This window comes from Talpa europaea (genome assembly GCF_964194135.1).
Source record: "Talpa europaea genome assembly, chromosome: 5".
Lineage (NCBI taxonomy): Eukaryota > Metazoa > Chordata > Mammalia > Eulipotyphla > Talpidae > Talpa > Talpa europaea.
In genome coordinates, this window is record NC_140071.1 from 140,978,745 (window position 1) to 140,999,609 (window position 20,865).

The 20,865-nt window shown below is 49.5% G+C and overlaps 1 protein-coding gene across 1 annotated transcript; it reads left to right on the forward strand.

Moving 5' to 3' along the window:
• Nucleotides 1-838: 838 nt before the first annotated feature.
• Nucleotides 839-18,039, forward strand: ZBTB49 (zinc finger and BTB domain containing 49; the record flags this gene model as incomplete). The annotated part of the gene is given in 9 exon segments (XM_084234254.1): nt 839-990; nt 2,321-2,324; nt 2,326-3,439; nt 6,567-6,613; nt 12,389-12,487; nt 14,121-14,153; nt 14,155-14,254; nt 14,340-14,501; nt 17,221-18,039. Coding segments are annotated over 9 exon segments (2,385 nt in total). The 3' UTR covers nt 17,895-18,039.
• Nucleotides 18,040-20,865: the final 2,826 nt, after the last annotated feature.

Genomic DNA, 20,865 nt, shown 5'->3' on the forward strand with positions numbered 1-20,865 from the left:
CGGATAACATAGCATCAAAGTGAAGGCTTCAGGGTTTAGGACACAGGATAGAAATCGCGGCTTTGCAACATAACTGTTGCGTCACCTTGGGCAAGTTAGTTATACTCCCCATTTTCTTCATTTCCTCACTTGTAAAATTTTGATAATAGGGTTGAAACAGTTGAACAAACAGATTATAGTAAGCTCCCTACTGTGCCCACCCAGCCTGTCTTAAGTAATCAATGTTAGCTAGTAATAATAAACCAAGGATCCTTTTCTTTCCAGGCACCCAATGGGACCAGGGTAGTAGCTGATTATTCAGTCTTTGGCTGTTCAGTACCTTGAGGATTCCACTTGGGATGTCCCCGCCTTCTGTATTCCCCTTTAGGGCAGTATCACCCCTCCTGTGGCTTTTCAGTGTTGAGCTTTATAATTGGCACGACCTCTAGTCCTGGCTTTTTCTTAACCCACCCTGATCTCAAACCAGGAGATCAGGCCAATATACCAGATTCTACATATGAGATGCTAAGCTTTCCATAAAGAAGAGGGGTGGGGACAAAAAAGGGTGTGGAGCTGGGGTGAGGTGATGGGGAATGAATTGGAGATCTGGAAATGGTGGTTGAAAAGCTAAAGTTTCAAATTTAGGACTTGTCTGCTAGGAACAGCTGAAGACCATGTGATGCAGTTGCAGGAAGTTCTGTTGGACAGCCTTGGTCTAGATCCTCGAGGAATGGTTTATTTTAACTGTTACTTCAACAGGGAGTCATGACAGTGACTTGGGGGTCAATCAGTGGGTTTTGGTGCCTTTAGTCACTATTTTGCCCATGGACTTTGTCGTAGGTCTCCTGCATGGTTGAGCATGGACTCCACTGCTGCTCACAGCCGCCATCTGCTCCAGCAGCTGCAGGAGCAGCGCATTCAGGGCCTGCTTTGCGACTGCATGCTGGTGGTGAAAGGAGTCTGCTTTAAAGCACACAAGAATGTTCTAGCAGCATTCAGTCAGTATTTTCGGTATGTATTTTAGGCTTTGCTTTTCTAATTGTACGGTTAAAAAGCTCTTCTGGCATGGAAATACTTTGTCTACTTTTTTTTTCTCGGATTTCACTGATTGTGATTTTGCACTTTTGTATTTAAAGAAACCTGAAAGGAAAACCACCTTTTAACTGAAATGTATTTGATGATTGAAAGTATTTTGAGGTCTTTGATTTTAATAATTTTAATTAATGTCGGTCCTCTCTATGTGACTTTATAATCTTCAATTGAGGACTAGTTCCTAATAAGAATTTTTCTGTGATAAGACATCAACAGCCCATATACTTGGTTGTTTTTAATATTTTAACATGTTTTAAGAATGTTTTGGATTTTGTTTCTCATTTTAATATCCTAAAAAACAGGTTGAACTCAATTTCATTTAAGTATTCTATGTAAATTTTTTTGATTAACTGAGATTTATCTCCCTTGAAGCACTAAAGCTCCTTTTTTAATACCTCCCTCCTCTGAAATGCAAACCATTTTACAGGGTTTCCTCCAGTAGTTAAGTTTAAAAATTGAATATATCAAGGGTTGGTTTATTATAGCTATTTTTATTCACATTTTTGGAAATGTTTTGTATGCATGAGGTACACAGTTGTCAGACTAAACATGAAATATTGACAGATGTGTTTCCTTTATTTTCCTATTCTCTGTGTGCAAGTTATAGTACATATGGAGAATTGCAGTTTGGAAAAAGATCAAGTAATGAGTATATTTCATAATTATACTTCGAGATTTATTTGAAATGTTGGATATTGATCATATTAATATAACTTCTTGGAATTGCTTTATTGGCTGCCTTGCCAAAGTATTGTAAAGACTGAAAACATGACTTTATTTTGTTTGCTTGTTTTAATTAATTGATTTTTTTATTAATTTTTTTCTTACATCATTGAAGTCCCCACAGTTCTCCCGCCATCTTATGACCCGTGAACTATCACCCGTGTCCCCTTATGTGCTTCCCTCCCATGTTTTGCCTTCCCCTTTGACCCCCTCCTTGGCTGTGTGCCTGAGTTCTGGGATCAGCTTGCTAGTCTTAGCTTTTTCGTGGCCTTTCATCAGGTTTCTCTATAGTCTACCTATAAGTGAGACCATCTGTATTTATCCTTTCCTTCTGACTAATTTCGGCCAGCATAATCACTTCCAGCTCCATCCATGTTGACACAAGTGACATGAGTTTGTCTTTTTGATCACTGTATAACTGAATTTTAAAGTCTTGGCATTTATAGGCAGGTAGTAATTTTTAATATAACATGAATTCTAGTTATAAGAAAAAGTTATCAGAAGATGAATTGTTAACACTGAACAGATATCCTTTCTCTTCTTAGGAGCCTCTTTCAGAATTCTCCGGGCCAAAAGAATGATGTTTTCCACTTGGATATTAAAAATGTAAGCGGCATTGGGCAGATCCTGGACTTCATGTACACTTCTCATCTAGATCTTAACCAGGACAATGTACAAGTAATGCTGGACATAGCCCAGTGTTTGCAAGTTCAAAATGTTCTGAGTCTGTGTCATACATTTTTAAAATCAACCAGTATAGACCTGCCACCTGGCATTCCATGCAATAGTACATTCCCCCTGCAAAGCGCTTTGACTCCTGATGCTAATTGTGTTGTAAATGAAAACTACCCTCATCTCCTGCAGGAGTGCTCAGCAGACGTTCAGCAGAGCAAGGTTTTGGACACATCCCATCCTCATGCTCCCCCGTCAGTTAATCTTCATCATTCTCCAGGCGAAACATCCAAACAAGCCCCTGAGGCTTTAGATGGCAGCAGCGCAGAACTGCCTTTCAGACAGCCCAATTACTACTACAAACTCAGGAACTTCTATAGTAAGCAGTACTATAAACAAGTCACCTGTCCTGGTCACGAGAGGGTAATGGAGCAGCCCTTCACTTTCAGCACATCCACTGACCTCAGTGCTGTGGAAAACCAGCCCGGTGCTGTCAGTCATTCCGAATGTGTCCTGGAGTCTGCTGAGCACCTGCCTTCCAACTTCCTGGCCCAGCCTTTGAGCGAGTCGGCCCCAGACCCCGAGTCAGACAGCACATGTCAACAGCCCACCAAGCAGATGAGGCTCAAAAAGGCTATTCACCTGAAGAAACTCAATTTCCTAAAGTTACAGAAATCTGCAGAGCAGACATCTGACCCCAAATCAGATGACAGACTGGCGAAGACAGTAGGCTCTGCTGGTGAAAGTGCCGTGGAGAAAGCTAGGGACCAAAGTGCTGAAGAAAAAGAGAGTGAAGAACTCGCCAGTTCTGAGAACTTTCATTGCACTGATGAGCTAGAGCGGCCCGAAGACCCTGCAGCCCTGGAAGAGCAGTCTCAGGCTCTTCACTCCCAGAGGCAGTACACGTGTGAATTGTGCGGGAAGCCTTTTAAACACCCAAGCAATTTGGAGCTTCACAGACGCTCTCATACAGGTACACTGATTCAGTCCCGCAGGCTCCAGGAGAGGAAGTCATGCAGATGACCAGACACCACTGCCTGCTCCTGTCTTTGTAAGAAGTTTTGCTATTGCTTGGCGATGTTACCGACATCTACCAGAAAAGTCATGTAATCTTAGCTGCTTTTTATGTTTTTGGTGACACCTTTTAAAGAATTATCTTAAAGTTGTGGTTTTTATCTTAATTAGCGTATTATCTGATAAACCATTCCTCTCTAAAGAAATACGGTAATTATTTTGATGCATTCAGAATTTCATATTCTAAAAAATATGAGCAATCTTTAGTTATCTGATTGGAATTAAATTTAACTTTTTAAAGCATAAGGTAAGCTAATTCAGACTAGAAAAACTAGTGTTAATTTTTAAAAGTTTTCTTGGAAGCAATTTGAACATCACTTTTTTTTTTTTTTTTTTTTTAAGATTTATTTATTTATTTATACACGCACTGGGCACAGTCAGAAGCGCGGGAGGGTGAGAGAATTCACCAGAGCCAGAGCGGGGAGCAGAGCAGGCAGAAGGACCGAAGGACACTGCTGAGGGGAGCAGCGGGCGGCAGGAGAGGTCTGCCACCATGCGGGACCCTCCTCTAGTGGCCAGGGAGCAGCTGGGGATCGAACCGGCACCGCAGAGGCCGCGGACAGCTTCGCAACCCAGCGCTCAATCGCTGCGCCACCGGGGAGGCCCAACATCACATTTTTTTAAATTGTGATTTGGGAGACAGGGGGTAAACTTTTTAGTAAGTTTTAACCATTTAAATCAGCTTTACTCAATATTTTCAAATGAAGATCATTATCATTCCATTTCATACTTTGATTTTTCAGTTTTACTACCATATATGACGCCTCCATTTTCTAAAAAGTTTACTTTTTCTAAAAGCTTCTTATACAGATGTATTATTATATAATATATAATACTACTTTCCTATAATTAAATACAATAACTTTAGTACGCATTATAAGTAAGTGGCTACCTGATGGGCGTGAGAGGTAACATATGCAGGCTGCCTTCCTAGTAGCTGCTGTGCAGGCGCTCACGAGGCCACGTGGCTCGTGTGGTGTTCTGTCACCTTGCAGTCCCCATTTGCTTAGTGTTTACTACCTCATTGTGTTGTTGGGATACTTTGTAACATTTGTGAAAGTCCTTTAATGTACTGGAATATAAAGTACTGTTGTGATTATTACCACTAGTGGTTCAGAACTACTCTATAGGGAGGCAGTATGGCTCAATTTTGTCCTGAAGAAATAATTTAGCTCATTCTATTTGCTTAAATTTCCTAGAGCCTAGTGATCATTGTAATTTTTATTGAAAGACTTATCTGCTTATTTTATGGAAAGCCAAACTTAAATTGTTTATTCTGAGAGCACATCTTTGAATGACTATTATCGTCGCTATGGCAAAGATTTTTATTGGGGCATAAATACACTAACTGAGCCCCCACACCCCATCCTCTGTTTTGATTTCTATAGTTTCAGTTACCTGAGGTCAAATATAGTCCAAAAATATGTACAATAAGGTACTTTGAGGGAAAGATCAAATTCACATAACTTTTATCATAGTATATTGTTGTATTTGTTTTATTATTAGTTGTTGTTAATCTCTTTCTCTACCTAATTTATAAACTAAAGTTTATCATAGAGCTGTCTATAGAAAAAAGCCAGTTTCCATAGGGTTTGATACTGTCTGTGATTGCAGGCATTCCTTGGGGTCTTAGACCATAGCCTATCGGATGAGGGGGGGATGCTTGTTCGCAATCAAGAAGGGCAGTAGTTTTCAAAGTAAGACCTGGCGACTCTTTCTAGGGGTCAGCGAGGCCAAAACTGTTTCTGTCATAGCATGAGGTGTTATCTGCCATTTCCTTCCCCTAGAAGTGTACAGTGGGATGGCCAAAGGCCTCGGTGTGCTGTGAAGGCAGGCCCTCACTCTGCAGGCCAATGCAGGGCCCTTCACCTGTGTCAGAAATCACTCCCCTTTCCAGTCTGGTCTAGACCTGCAAATGTAGCCCACATAAACCAAAGCACCTTTCTTTCAGTTACTAAGATTGCAGAGGGGTCCTGAGAGCAGAGCGTTCCAGGACAGGAGTAGGGTTGAGCCTTGGAAACTGGTCACCTCTCATATCTAATAGCAGGCACCTACACTGAGTATTGTGCATCATCCCCATAGCTTCAGAGATAAATGCAGTCCTAGGATGCGGAATTAACAGGATTATAATTGCTCAGGGTCATATAAGCTCCCTCACCTTGAGGAAGCCATTAAATTGTTTCAGGAAATACCAAAATTAAAACGTGTCCATGTTTTTATGGGCTGAAGCCCAGAAAGCTAGCCAGCCCGGATATATTGTAAGAAAGGAAGTGTTTTTTAGAGAGGGACTTAATGAAACCTAATTTGAGGGAAAAGGGAAGGTTTCAATCTTCAAAGTCTGTTAGAATTTGTATAGATCACAGGCGCCACCTTGGCGTGTGTTTTCAAACAGATCACTTTCTGGAGACTGTAGTCAGGTCTGCAGTCTCTTTGTAGTTGAGTATCATTTTTTGCATCTGTCTATACCAGATGCGGTTCTCAGAGTTGTTCAGCCAGAGATGAAGTGGTCAGGGGTCACGTCTCCCGCAGTGAGATTTTGTTTCTCAGCGTGTTTTCCCCTGGGCTGAAGGACGGGACGGGGGGCCCTGCCGGCGCTCTCCGGAGCCCCCACCTGTGTGATGGGAACGAGCCGCTTGCTCTGCCGCAGCCGGGCGGTGAGACGAGGAGCCGGGCTGCTCGGCGAGAAAACGAGCCTTGATCTCCACCTGAAGGGAAGGGCCGTGCCTGCCGTGGGGTGGGTTCAGTGCCCGTAAATGTTGGTTTCGACGCAGGCTTATGTTTGGGGACAATTTCATTGTTCAGAGAAAAGTAAATGTAGATTTCACTTTTATCATCCCTGCTTATCATCTAAGGGGGAGAGAGCTAAGTCTAAGGAGTAGAGACTCTCCACTGTCAGCCCCCGCAGAAGGAAGCCAGGCTCTCTTCTGAAAGGTAGGACACAGGAGAGAGTCTAGACGTTTTAAACTGAAGACTGTTGTGCAAATATGACTAATGATTTTACAAGTTGTTATTTTGTTTTGTTTTAGGTGAGAAACCTTTTGAATGTAACATTTGTGGGAAACATTTCTCTCAGGTGGGAATACTCTTATTCACTGTTAATAATTGCAGACCTGAAACCTAGTGCTTGTGTTTATTGCAATTAAGACATACTTTGGGACTTGGGAGAGGAGCCGCGGATGATATCTGTAGCTTAAAAGACTTGAGACTAAATCAGGAGAACATGTTCGCAAAAACCAATTCCTGGTTCATGGCGGGGGGGCCGGAGGGGGTAAGCATTTTTCACAGCCGTGTGACTCACTCGGTGCCCTTTCCCCAGTGCTCGTCTGTTTCTGCTCTCCCGTGAGCCTCTGGCGGACCCTCCGCGCGCACCCGGAGGCTGCAGCCGCTCAGGGCCGAGCCAGGACCGGCGCCTTCTCACTGCGGCGGGGCTGTCGGTGGGCGGGCGTGGAAGCACCGCTGGTCACTCCCGGCTTTTGTGCCTCTGAGACGTGCTGATGCGCTCGCTGGCTGCTGTTCACTGTTCCCTCCTGGGGGCTGTGCCCCTGTGGGCTCTAGGCATGGACTAGAGATTTCAAGTTTCAGAGAGAACTGGGGAGGCAGCAGAATGACTTTTGGGAGCTGCCTCTCCTTTGAAATGAAGGTGACCGTTGGTCACCACGTGCCAGGACTGGCCTGCAGAGTAACTAGGAGGGCAGCTGGGCATGTAGGGAGGAAGCAGCGAGTCAAGTGTTGGCACACCAGATTGGGCCTGTAGCAGAGTGTGCAGACTCTGTGTCCCTGAGGAAAGGGCTTGTGGGCCTGCCTTGATGGAGTAGAAGCCTCTAGGCGGGTAAGTTTCCAGCCCCGGGAGCCCACGAGCTGCACCCTCTCCTCACTCCACAGAGCCAGCTTCTCAGTTCCCCTCCTTCGGTTGCCGACACACCCAAATCTGCAACCTTAGTTACCTTTCTCTCCCCACTCCCTGTGCACAGGGATGCTCCAGGTCCTGGCACCTTCCCTCGTGTCCTCAGTGCAGGCAGGACCAAATATTTATTGAGCATTCTGGATGCTCATATGCTCTGATAGCTGAACAGTGATTTCCTCTACCTGCCACCCTGGTGGAGGCCCTGGATTCTCACACCAGCCTCCCCCGTGGGGCAGAACTTGGGCGGGCGCTCATCGGCACACGAATCTTACCCCTGGCATACTTATGCTGTGGCCTTGGGCGAGCTCCCTGACCTTTCGGTACATTCAGTTTCCTTATCTGTAAAAGAAGGGAAATGAGATAAGACACCCCAATAATGTGGGAGGAATAAGTTACATAAGACATTCCGCTAGCGTGGGAGGAATAAGTTGTTAGGGCTGAGTGCTGAGAACCTTGCCTGGTGCACAGTTAGCACTCAGGAAACACTATTTCCTGTTCTATTACCAACACCCATTTCCTCATCTCCTGAGTCCTCTCTGCTCTTGCAGAGTTTTCCTCGGGCGCCCCAGCCTTGTTCATCTTACTGGCTTTGGTGTCGTGGGAAAACCAGGCCTGGATTAAGTACATCGATTCACAATAGTCATTTCTCTGTGCCTGATCATTGTAACTCCTAAATCCGGGATACTCCTCCTTCAGTGGAAATATTCAGAGGGTTAAATGAAAACATGGACTTGAAAACTTGTGGTAACAGTGAAGTTCTGTCCTTTTGCTCGCAACCCTTCCACAGCTCTCAGTGGCGACCACATCAAGTACCCAGTTGAGCCTCTCAGTCTGCCTTCCGCCTGCGCCCCTCCGAAATGCTGCTGCTCTCGGTCCGGGGTGGGGCTCAGGTGCTGGTATTTTTTACTACGACGATGTTGCAGGGTGGTCCTGTCCCCGCTCCAGCCCTTGCTCTGCACACTCCTTCCCCAGCCCACCGTGGGCAGCCCTGCCCGAAACCACAGAAATCCTCCTCTTCGACGCTGGTGTTTGTATTTGTTGGATTTCTGTGACTGGAAAGTGGGTGGTTGCTAGTTGCACACTGCTGTCATATTTCATAGTGAAGTGATATTTTGTGAACATGGACTGTTAAACTTCATTACGCTGGTTTAAAACTTCACTCGGCATTTGTTGCAAGTGGGCCGTATTCAAGGCCTCTGCCGTGGGGCAGAGGGGCTTATTTCTTAGACTTTGAGAAGTTTGTTGTTTCAAGCAGTAAAGCGCTGTGATGGAAATCAGTCTGGGGGGCAGCGTGGGCAAGGAAAGGGGGCGCCATTTCCACCCGAAAGATGTGGTGTTTTGGGGGAGGTCCTAGCGTGTGTTGAGATAGTTTAGGGGGGTCCTGCAGACCAGTTGGCACCTGATAAGCCTAGAAGTGTCTGGCATTGTAGGTCACAGAGCAGTGTGCTGTTTCCCTGGCGATACTTCCTTAAGTAATGCTCACTAAGACCTTCATTTCGTCTGCAGTGTAACGGCCTGGACTCCGTGTTGTGGTTCCCTGGGTCCGCCGGCTCCCCTGCAGTGAGAGTGAGCTTCAGTGCAAGTGGGCCTATAAATATTTTCCTTCCTGGAAGTGTCCAAAGTCAGGAAGTGTTTACCAGTAAGAGTTCATCTTTTAAACTGTATTATACTCAGTTGAGCAGGGTAACCACGGCCTGCATGAGGTCAACAGACAGTCCTAGACTGTGACAACAGAATATGCATCTTTTAATACAGCCCTGGGCGTGGTGTGTGCCCAGAGCGCAGGACGTCAGCTTCAGCCGTGTCTAGAGGAATTAGTGTCTGGAGGTCTCCTGTAGGGACGAGAAGTTGGACATTGGTGCAGCCCCAGGAGAAACCAGGTAGCGATGGGTCCAGAAAATAGGAGAAGGAAGACTTGGTGTGTGTGGTTGTGTTTGGAGGGGATAGGGTGGTTTAGTCTTTCCTCGGGCAGAAACAGAAACAGTAACAGCTGGTGAGAGAGGCTGTGGAGAGGCAGGGTGTCCCCCGGCACTGCTGTCCGGGGGCGCGGGAATTGCGGGACGCTCGCTCTGCAGGGCTGCTGAGGGACGTGCGTCAGGGCACTGGCGCCGGGTCTCATCCCGTCCGTGGTGAAAATACCAAAATACAAAATAGCAAAGGAAGACTAATTTAATGGACTGCTCCTAAGTTATTAAGTCTTCAACTCTGCGATGACACTTCTGTGCGCTCAGTGTGGAATGTCCCTTTGCCAGGGTGGTGACATGGCTTTTGTAGCTGACGTCTCTTATTTTTCCTTTTAAAGCCTTAAAGCCTTAAAACTCCTCAGCTGCCACCATTAGAACAATACTCAGTAAAGAATAGGTGCTTGGTTGGTTCATATTTAAATACTGATGTTCACAGATATATCAACAAATAAAATATTCTTTTCTACAACAGTTTTCAATTGGGAATTCTGACAGCTCCAGCCTAATTAAAACAGTACTTGCCAGAAAGCATGGGCTTCCTTGCTGCCGGCCCTCCGGCGTGGCTGAGCTGCACAGCAGCTCCAGCGCTGGAGTTGGCGGACGCCCTGCATTGGCGTGTCCATCCCCTGTGTGCGCCAGGGCGGGCGGCGTCCCTCCTGGGCCCTCTGCTTGCTCTTCTGTAAAGTATGAACAATAGCGCTTCATGAGACTTGCTGATGGTGAGGGCAGTGCTCCCTGCAGCTGCTTAGCAAAGTTCGTTCACTCACAGGAAACTTAGAGGGTGGTCTGCTCGCACTGTTAGTACTGCTTGCTGGAGTTTTTAAAGATCTAACCGAGGTCACTTCAGAGACATGGTCTGTGTACTTCACATGTAGTTAGTACTAGAGTGTATCAACGTTCACCAAAAATACACTTGTCTAAAGGTCAAGTTTGCTACGTAATTGGATGTAAATTACCTGAATATATTATTGACTCTTTCCATTATTTAATCTGTTTTAATACCACTTATTAGACCAATATGTGCTCCTTTTTATCTAGGAGAAAGATAACTATTTTCATTTTCATTATACTTTCCAATATTAGAGAAATATTTTAAAGGTTTTTTTTTTTTTCTTTTCTTTGGCTACTACATATTATATAATTAGGTGGAAGACCCTTCTGTTTTATTTCCTTTGAAAACAAGTGTTATGCGTTATTTTAAAAGGGGAAATGCAGCCTGGCTGAGTTAGTTAACTCAAAGAACACATTTCAATCATATTACATAGTTTACAAAACAAATTGAAAAGAGGGATCTAAATAACTTAACAGTTGAGCAGATGGTACTATTCAAATTGTTACTAACTGGTAAGCTCTTCTGAAATTGGAAATGACTGATTCAGTTTAGTGGTTAGTGGTGCAACTTGGCTCCAGTGGCTGCACAGCAGGAAAAACAGTATGTGCAGGGTTTGGTACTATCTGGTATTTCAGCATCCCTGGGGGCCTTGAGCCATGACCGCCTGGAGAAGGAGGGGTCACTGCAGCGGACACAAGCTCATCATGCTGAGAAGCTGCCTGCACCGAGGCTTTCACTCATGAAAGACAAAAGCTTAGACTCACCAATGAGTAGTAATTTCTGGCTCAACTTGGTAACTGGAGCAACAAATCCTTTGATCCAAATCTTAGTTTTTCACATAAAAAACAGAGTAATACCAGTTACCTAGGGCAGATTGGTAACCCATGTAAAGGCCTCAATAGTTCAGATGTGTATTGCTTGTTGACACTTAGTACCTAATTGTATTAATAGTCATTCCATTAAAAGCTGGCTGTTTCACAGTGTTTCCTCACATTTTTTTCTCCTTGACTATCTAAAATAAACCTGAGTTGTTTTCTAACCCATATTTAGCATGTTCTGAAAGTGACTATCTAATCCAGACACTGATAGATAAAAAGAATCTTCTGTGTTACCTAATATAAGATACGCAAACATTTTTTCTACTTGTAAGTTTCCACTTCTCAGGTAGATTTCAGCCCCATCTTCAAACCTAGAACCATGAACTATCTCTACATTTCATTTAAAAGACAGTTTGTAGATTCACAAAGCCACATTTGTTACTTGGGCCGGTACTACTGTTCATCTCCCTTAGGGGCTTACTTTGTGCATGATGCCTGTGCACTCTTACCCCTGGGTTTGGTCATACAGTTCAGTGTTTTTTGGGAAGAGAACACTATCAGAATTTAAGTAGGGGAAATGACAGGTTGAGACTGTTAACTTACAGCAGTGGAAGATTTTGTTTCCGTGTTTTATTTTGACGCGTTAACCAATAACTCAAATATCTGAGATGTTTCCAATTTTAATTTTACTGTACTTTAGGTGATTTCACATGGATTTCCTATTGATCATTACATGGGAATCTTGTGCTTTCCATTTCAATAGATTACGCTTTATAAAGCCCTAATTTTGGAAATTAGGAACATAGCAGGCCTTGTAACCAGGTGATAGGGTTAGGCTTCTGACTGGCACTTTGGCACAAACATGTCATGACCCCTGAGGAAACATTTCCTTCTTTATGAACAAAAGTAGGTTTAGTAGAAAAAGTGAAGACTGAAATAATCAAGGACAAGTGCTACTTTTCCCCCCCAAAATGATGCATTTGCTGTCCAAGTTAAACAGATAGCAAAGTGAAATATATCAAGGTCTGTTTGAAATAAAAGCTTGTCAGCCATGAGGTGGTCTCCACAGGGCATGGGCCCTGCTTAAAGGGCCATAGCGCAGTATGTGCCCAAGACAGCCAGGCCTGGCTCTCGGGGCACATGCTGGCAGGGGCACTCCCCTGAGTTGGCACTGGGCCAGTCCTTAGTCACCTTACATAGGTGGAGGCCAGTCTGTGTTTGGAAGTTGGACTGGAAGCAGGCTAAAGCTGTCAGTTTTCCTTTTGAATTTATATAACCTTAAAAAAAATAAAAACCTTTCAATATTGGTATGCTTTTCTCTTCTGTGCAGGCAGGCAACTTGCAGACTCATTTACGTCGACATTCTGGTGAAAAGCCGTACATCTGCGAGATCTGTGGCAAGAGGTCAGTGCTGGGCTTGTTCCCTGGAGTAGGGAGCAGCTGGCTGGGTGGTTTTGAGAATGGGGGCCCCTCTAGGGAGCAGGAGCCACCTGCGGGCTCGCCCTCGGGGCATGCTGGGGAAGGGACTTGTGGGAACCGCTGAAAGAAAGGCTAAGTAAAAGGAAATCTAGGACAGAAGTCTTAGGGAATGGGATTTTACATAAGATTCTTATTTTATGCTAAAATTTCCATTTAGTCCAAAAATGTCTATTAAGAAGCTTAATGCCCCTACGGAGGCGACTGTCCAGTGGGGGAAGTGAGACCTGTAGCCTGAGAGCCTAGACTCCAGGCAGGGTAGGAAGGCCCTAGGGGAGACCTGTGAAGGACTGAGGGGCACTCAGCGGCAGGAGGGACGGGACCAACCTGGAGGCAGGTGGGAACGTGATCTGGGGTGGGAGACTTGATGTGAACAGTCTTATTCCGGAGACGGTCTGAAGCCTGAAGATTGTCCGTCCGAGGTCCACACAGGGTGGCCTGCAACATCGGCCTTGGCCCTGTGCTCGGGTCCCGTGTCATCTAGCAGTCAGGCCTAGGATAGCAGGCATCACCCTGGACTACCCCAGTTACACAGCTTTTATTCATTGGATTGTTGATGCAGTCAACGTTTATTTATTACATATCCGCTGTATGCCAGGTACTGTGAAGGGGATAGGGACATAAACAGTACGGATTCTCTGCCTCTGATAAGTGCATACTCCGGTCTGGTGGGAAGAACTGGCATGGGCACAAAGTCCTTTCCTGTTCCTGCCCTGGGGACACAGCAAGGCACTCCTCTGGTTCAGTTCCAGGAGAGCATTGGTCTCTGCCCACGGTAGGCAACAGAGAAAGTACAGCTACGCCTGACCTTGCAGGTCTTTTTCTGCTGCAGCTGCCTGAACCCTGAAAACCCAATTCAGTGCTCAGCCCCAGGCCCTGCTCATGGCGGGTGCTTTAGCATAAACCCTGCTGTGCAGTCAGTGCCTCCAAAACTGTTCTGCCCAGGGTTTTAAACATGGACCTTCTGAGCTCCACTAACGAGTAAGACTTGCATTTGAAATCCTGGCTCTGGGCCACATCTTCCCCCACATGTGCCACTATTCTGTCAAGCGCATAGAAGGAGCAGAGGTCCCAATGCCCAAGGTCCTGGGTTGGTATGACACCCTGAGTCAAATTAGTGACCCTCCATAAAAGAAGAATTAGGGGCCTCCCTGGTGGCGCAAGGGGTTAAGCACCTCACTATGAAGCAGTCCGAAGCCACTGCAGCACAAGTTCAATCCCCAGGCAGCCAGAGAGCAACCCATAAGGCACAGCAGACCTCTGCTGTCTCGCCGCTGCTCCCCTCAGCGGTGTGTTTCAGTCCGTCTGCCTGTTCTGCTCCCCGCTCTGTCTCTGGTGAATCCTCTCACCCCGCGCATCTGGCCTGTACCCCAGCTCTTGGATGCATAAATAAATAAATCTTTAAAAAAAAAAAAAGAATTAATGAAACTAGGTGGAAAAGTATGTTTTAGACCTGTGTAACGTTTTCTTTCTTAAAAAAAAAAATTTAAATGCACGTTTCAGTTGAAATCAGGCCACTTCTGATTACATTCTGAGAGGCTGTGGGGAACATTCATGGCCTCCCTCAATGCCTCGCAGTCACACAGATTCGCAGTAAGGTAGAAAGGCTCTTAATGGAATTTCCAAATTCGTCCCAGGTTTGCCGCCTCTGGTGATGTCCAGCGTCACATTATCATTCACTCGGGAGAGAAGCCGCACTTGTGTGACATCTGTGGTCGAGGTACAGCTGAGCGTCTTCCTTTTTCTGTAAGATTGCTGAGGAAGCCGTTCTCAGCACTCCCGCCTCATGCCCGCGCTCTCTCCAGGGTTCAGTAACTTCAGCAACTTGAAGGAGCACAAGAAGACGCACACGGCCGACAAAGTCTTCACCTGCGACGAGTGCGGCAAGTCCTTCAACATGCAGCGGAAGCTGGTGAAGCACAGGATCCGGCACACGGGCGAGCGGCCTTACAGCTGTGCCGCCTGCGGTGAGTTTCCCGCCGGGACCCCCAGGCCCCGCCTCGCCCTCCCGGCCTGGAGGGTGCCGGTCTCCATCCATTCTTACTCGCCATTGGCTGGCTTGGGGTCTGAATAGGTCGCCCCTCTTTCTCACAGGGGAGGTGGAGTAATGCTAATCTGGACCACCTCCTGTGGCGTCGCCTCAGTCACTGCTTCGTCACGCAGCAGGCCTAGACCGAGGCTACGGGGTGTCTGCCTCTGCCCTGGGGTGCTGTGCGCAGAGATGACTGAACCACATCCCAGGTTCGCGTGCTGGCGCCGGGGGTTGTGCGGGGCGGTGGGAGAGCCCAGGAGGGTGGTATGTGGGGCCGGGGGACTTGCTGCGGCAGCCTCAGGGTCCGTAGGGGGGCTGAAGCCATGTATCAGAAAGCAGAGTCCACTTTATGGGCATCTTGACACATTGGTGAAGGCAAGGGGCGTGCTGGCAGCCCTGTTTGGAGTATGCCCAGGCAAGGAGGTGGAGACACCAGGAAGCCCCGGATACATGGAGCCCGGGATGCCCGAGTCTGCGCGTGTACACGCATGTGCCCGCAGCGGTGCCTGAGCGTGCTCACTGGCCCAGGGGGCTGCTGAGTGACCGTTTCTGTGGTGGCCTGTTTGGAGCACATGGGGAAAGGCTGAGTCTGGCTGTGGGGAGCCTGGAACTGGGGCACTGTTCAGAGAGGCTTGTGCTGATTGTAATTAGTATCTAAAATAGGGCAGGACTTCAGGGACGTCACCAGAGGCAGCTTGGTTTTCTCTCCCACTTAAATTGTGTACAGATCTGAATACAAGTTCAGGCCACTCCATGGCAATTCAAAATAAAATGGCATCACATCATATCGTGACTGCAGTCTCCAGTGACTCATTCAGCACGTCCATCCCAAATCACCGTTCCAGGCGCAGCTTGATTTGAAGTGAAATTTTTTCTTCCCTTCCCCGCTGGGTCCTGCTGCTAACAAAGGATCCCTGCCCTTTCCTCCCCCTCCCCCTCCCCCTTCCCCAAGGGCGGCCCGCCCAGGAGGAAAGGGGGAGGAGCTTAGAGAACCAGAAGGTTCTTCCATGCGACAGGCTGCTTTTTAGCAGGTCTGTTGAATTCCCCACACCATGAAGTCCACCCACTTAAAGCGAGCGACTTAGTGGTTTGGTGTATTCAGAGCTGGGCGACCTGCGCCACGCTCTAATCCTAGAACATTTTGGTTGTGCCCCAGGCGTAGCCCCCACCCGCAAGCAGTCCTCCCCGTGCCCAGCCCAGCCCTCGGCAGCCACCAACCTGCTGTCCTCGCCACGGGGGTGCCTTTCTGGGCGGCCGTGCCCCGCGGGGCTCCGCCGCCACGTCCCTCCCTCCCCTCCCTCCCTCCCCAGGTCCGCTGTGAGCTCGCGGGCGTGGATGTGAATGGACGGGACGGCTTTATTTTCTTGGGGTCAGAACGCAGCTCACTCTCAAGTGGCTTCATGTCGTGGGTTTTGTGTTCCAAGCTTCTCCTTCCCTGTCTTCCCTTCTCTTTTCCCTTCATCTCCCCGTCTCCCCTCCCCTGCCCCTTCCTGCTGCCCGCCCCGCCCCGCCCCGGCGCGTGGCTTCTGCTGGGCCTTTTCCTCCACCCCACTCCTCCAGCCGTGGGCTCTGAGGGGACCCCTCCAGGCATCCTCTCAGCTGGACCTGAAATGGCCGCTGGCTCGCCCGCGTGCCCGCCTCCCCGGGAGCACTCCCATCAGCGCGGTGGGGGCTGCAAGCCCAGGCCAGTGCAGATGTCAGCGTTTGTCCCCCGACATGTCCCACCCATGTCCTCCGAGGGGACACAGCCTGCCGCCCTCTCTCGCCTGCCCTGCTGTCCCAGCGGGAGCTCTGGAGGCAGATATTTACGCATAGTAAAGCACCCAAAAGTGATGATCCCCTCTTGCCCTTTAACCCTATTGCTGAGAATTTATTTTAACCATGAAAGGAAAGACGTGAGTTGGAGACCAGGTGTAGCAGCCAACAGGTGAAGCAGGCCCCAGGCGCAGCCGTGAGTCTGGCCGATGACTCCTCATGCCCGTGAGGGGCTGGGCCTGGCGGTGCGGGCAGCAGGCGAGAGTAGTGTGGCGGGCTCAGCGCTTTCTGTGTGAGAAAAAGTGCCCAGAAGGGAACACATGGATGTTGAAATCCAGTTTGATGGTTCGCATTGTTCCCCTTGCTGACGAGGGCCGAAGAGCGGGCATCGGGATGGGGCCGCGGGCACAGGAGACCGCCCCAGCTGCGCTCCAGAAGGGCCGGTGCGTCCGGCGTCTGTCAGCTCGTTGACTGAGTTCTCTCCTAGATCCGCTGCCCGCATCTCACAACAGGGAGAGCAGACCGGCCCTCGAGAAGCCTGCGCAGGATTAAAAGAATGCTCACACGCCTTAGAAAAGATGTTTCTAAATTACAGGTTGGCCGCGTCACATTTATGAAAATTTTAACTAAACTGCCGACATTTCCCGCACGGGGAGCAGGCGCGCACCAGTCTCCCCACACAGTGCTCCTGTGCGGGGCATCTGCTCTGGAGGCCTGCCCTGAGTGCTGCAGGTCTGAAGGCTGCAGGTTGGCACGGTGGCGACTGAGGAGGAAGAGTTCTGGAACCAGAGGGTAACGCGGGCTGACCCAGCTCACGTTACAGCAGAGTCTTGCGGTGCCTCCGCCAGAGACTCCCCCAGGATGACCTTTTCTGAAGAGATCCCTTTTTCTTTTCCCAGGGAAATGTTTTGGGGGCTCTGGTGACCTCCGCAGGCACGTGCGCACTCACACCGGGGAGAAGCCGTACACGTGTGAGATCTGTAACAAGTGCTTCACCCGCTCGGCCGTGCTCCGGCGGCACCGGAAGATGCACTGCACGGCCGACGACGAGGGCCCCGACGCGCTGGAGGAGCTGGCTCAGGCCGTCGAGCCCCCCGACCTGGAGCGGTCTCGGAGCTCTGACTCCTTTTCCCAAGACGTGTCTGTGGCCTTGATGCCCGTGTCTGTCAAGCTCCCCGCCCACGCTGTGGAGGACCCAGTCACAGAATTTGACAGTCACGCGGCTGGCTCCTACTGTAAGTTCCGGCCCCTGGGTCCACCTCATGGGGTCAGCGACCAGGACAAGCTCAGTCTGGACCCCATCAAACTTCCGAAGCCCCAGATGCAAGCGCAGCATCAGGCCTACGCTTACCCAGATGTGGACGCTGCGGCCAGCGACGAGCCCCTGCAGGCCGACAGCATGTCCATGATCCGCTCCTCGCTGGCCGCCTTGGACAATCACTGCGGTGACCCCCTGGGCAGCCGGGCGTCTGCCACCGCTTACAGGACCTCCGAAGGACAGTTCTTCTCCAGCATGACCCTGTGGGGGCTTGCGATGAAGACGCTGCAGAACGAGGGCGAGTTGGACCAGTGAGGTCCTCCGGCAGCATTTCCCAGCGCCAGGCTTTCCCTCGCTGCCGCAGCCCGCTGTCGGGCTCTCGGGGCAAGCGCTTTCCACCAGCCCTCCTCCAAGAGTCCTTGTCCGTTTTGCTCCTGGTGGCAGCGGATCACGGGGAGCTCTTGAGTTCAGGGTTTGGGAAGAAAGGCCTGGGTTCGGGAAGCAGACACGGAGCGGAAGGCACGCAGCACAGCACCCAGAGGCTGCGGAACCACCTCCCTGACGACAGCAGACGTGGCCGGATGGGGAGTCTGCGTCAACTACCGTACAAGACCGTACGGTCTTGTTAAAGGGAAACACGAATGTAGGACATGCTATTTTTGCATTTTCACACAACTGAAGTTTTTGTAGCATTTTGTACTTTTATTTGCAAAAGATTTTATTTGTATATGAAACTTATAATTTAACTTGAATAAATGAAATTTGCTTTTCTGTATACTGTTGTGTTTCCTTCCACACTCTTACTAACCTAAAGGTGATAGTGGTATAAAAACTTAGCAAGCCAGGATGAACACTGGCTTCAGTGCTGCGGTCTTGGAACATTGGATCCAGAAGCCATCAGAACAAGCTGATCCTGCCTGCCTCTTGCTGGCTGGGCCCCAGCAGATCACTCAGTCTCTCAGAATCTTCTCTGGTTCTCTGTCCTGCAGTATGAAATCACCCGTCCAGCACGCCTCCCAGGCTCAGGTGATTCCATTATCTGCTTAGAAACACCTGCCCAGGATCTGGTTGCCTGATGGGGCTTCCTAAATGCACATGTCGCCTTGCATCTCCCTGTAAGGCCTGCTGGCCTCTGAGAATGTGGGGCCTGGTGTGTGAAAACACGCTACCTTTGCGGCACATCGTAGTTTGCTTTGTACTAAGGATTAGTGTGTTTGAAAGCTCCCTAGACACTACCAGCCGTCATTTCAGAAATAGCGATCAGCCAGTGAAAAGCTGGTGAATATAAAACAGGACAAGCCCAGAGACCAAGGTTAACCTTGTTAGTGGGTCCTCAGCTCAGTTAAGAATGCAGGACATAGGGCCTCCTGGTGCCACTGGGGTTAACGTCTCAGCACTAATCAAGCTATCGCCAGCCACTGTGTCATGAGTTTGATCCCTGACCAGGGAGCTACCCACACAGCGCAGCAGACCTCTCCTGTCCCCCCGCTGCTCCCCTCAGCAGTGTATCTCAGTGGATCTGCCTGTTCTGCTCCCCACCCTGTCTCTGGTGAGTCCTCTCACACACACCTCTGGCCTACATCCCAGTTCTTGTATGCATGAATAAATTAAAAAATCTAAAAAAAAAAAGAATGCAGGGCATAACCCAAAAACAGACAAACAATGAAAATAGCTATTTATATAGGGAATGAGAAAAGGGAGGGATTATTAGCATGTGCCAGATGCCACCTGTCCTACCCCAGATAATGCCCAATAGCAGAGAGTGAGGTCCAAGCCTAAGCCACACGTGGCGGCTGGTTGCTTCTCCCATCATGTCTCACTGACCAAACACAAGCCTGCGCTTTCCCATCAGCCCCACAGCACATTGGGTGTGTAAGAGGAACAGTCAGGAGCCACCGAGTGACACTCATGGCCAACTCAATGGTAGGGGGTGGAGTCACCCCCTCTGGGGATGGTACTGATGGGGAGCGTCCCACCATCTTGCCTAAGTGACTTTAGCTTGGGCCTTGGTCTCTGCTCAGGGGAGTCTCTGTCTTGGTTCGCCCTTTTCTCTTTGTGTATGTAAATCCTTTTGTTTCTCCCCATGTGTCCTGTCTGATAGTCTGAAGCATGTGGATGAGGGCCCACAAACTGGGTCAGCCTAGTTCCCCCAGGTTTGCTCCACTTCAGGTGGAGTCTGGAAAGCCTCACCTCCTGCATTGAGGTGGGTATGATCTGGTCCCACTGGCTTGGCCGTTGCTGCTCACTGTTCCTCGTACAAGTAACATTTCCATGACAAACCACAGTTGCACAGCAGAACATCCGCTTTGAAGTCAGAGTCCTGTTCATTCCTGGTTCTGGCCATTTTCTACACGGCAGTCTGGGCGCAGGCATTTATTACCCTCTTGCTACAGACGGAAAACCCTGGGCCCCCCATGGGCTTGGCACCCTGTGCGAGAACATGCAGGTGAGCAAGTGGAATCTCAGTGAACTTGACTCCCCATCCGTCCTCCAGCACCTCTTCCCAGCTCTTTCCTCTGGCACCCCGGCCCTCGTCCTCCCCACCAGGGCCTCCTGCCCCCTCGGCCACGCTCTCTTCCATTCTCTCGCATCCTTCGCGTCCCTGTCCGTCCCCTTCCTCAGCGAACCCCTCTGGCCCATCGTGCCATTACTGGCCTCTAGACTCGGTCCAGCTTCCCCAGTGAACTTCCCCGCCTGCGATACCTGCCCGTGCCCGCTGCTCCTGCACGCGGAGGGCTGGGCCATGCCGGGGAGAGGCAGCCGTTCTCCGGTTCCTAGCGAGCGCTTGGTGCTGCTGGCATCCTTCCCTGAGCCGTCCGGACCGAGCCGTCCCGGACCGCTTCACGCCTTTGCTTCCCTAACCTCTGCGCCTCCTCGCCCGCCCTCCCAGGCGTGGTCTTGCGCCCCGTTTCTCCGAAAACCTAGAAGCAAATAGGAAGCCGCCTCCCTCAAGCTACCAGCACCTTCCAGCCTTGGAGATGGTAACCCCATCTGCAGCCTTCCCCGTGCCTCCGCGCTCTCCCGGGGTAAGTCCCCACGAGGAAGACAAATCTGGTGTTGGGGGTGGAGAGGGTGATGATGGCGCCTGCGGGGGGCCGGGTGCAGCTCTGGGCAGGTAGCCACGGTCCCACCTGAAACCCCACCATCCCTTGAATCCACAAGGAAAGCCGCCGCCCTGGCGCTTTCCTGTCAGGCTTCCTCCCAGCCAGCAGGTGGCGGTGCAGCCCCTTGCAACAAGCAGAGACCTGCCCTGGGTGACCTCAAATTCTCCAGCCCCCCAGGTCAG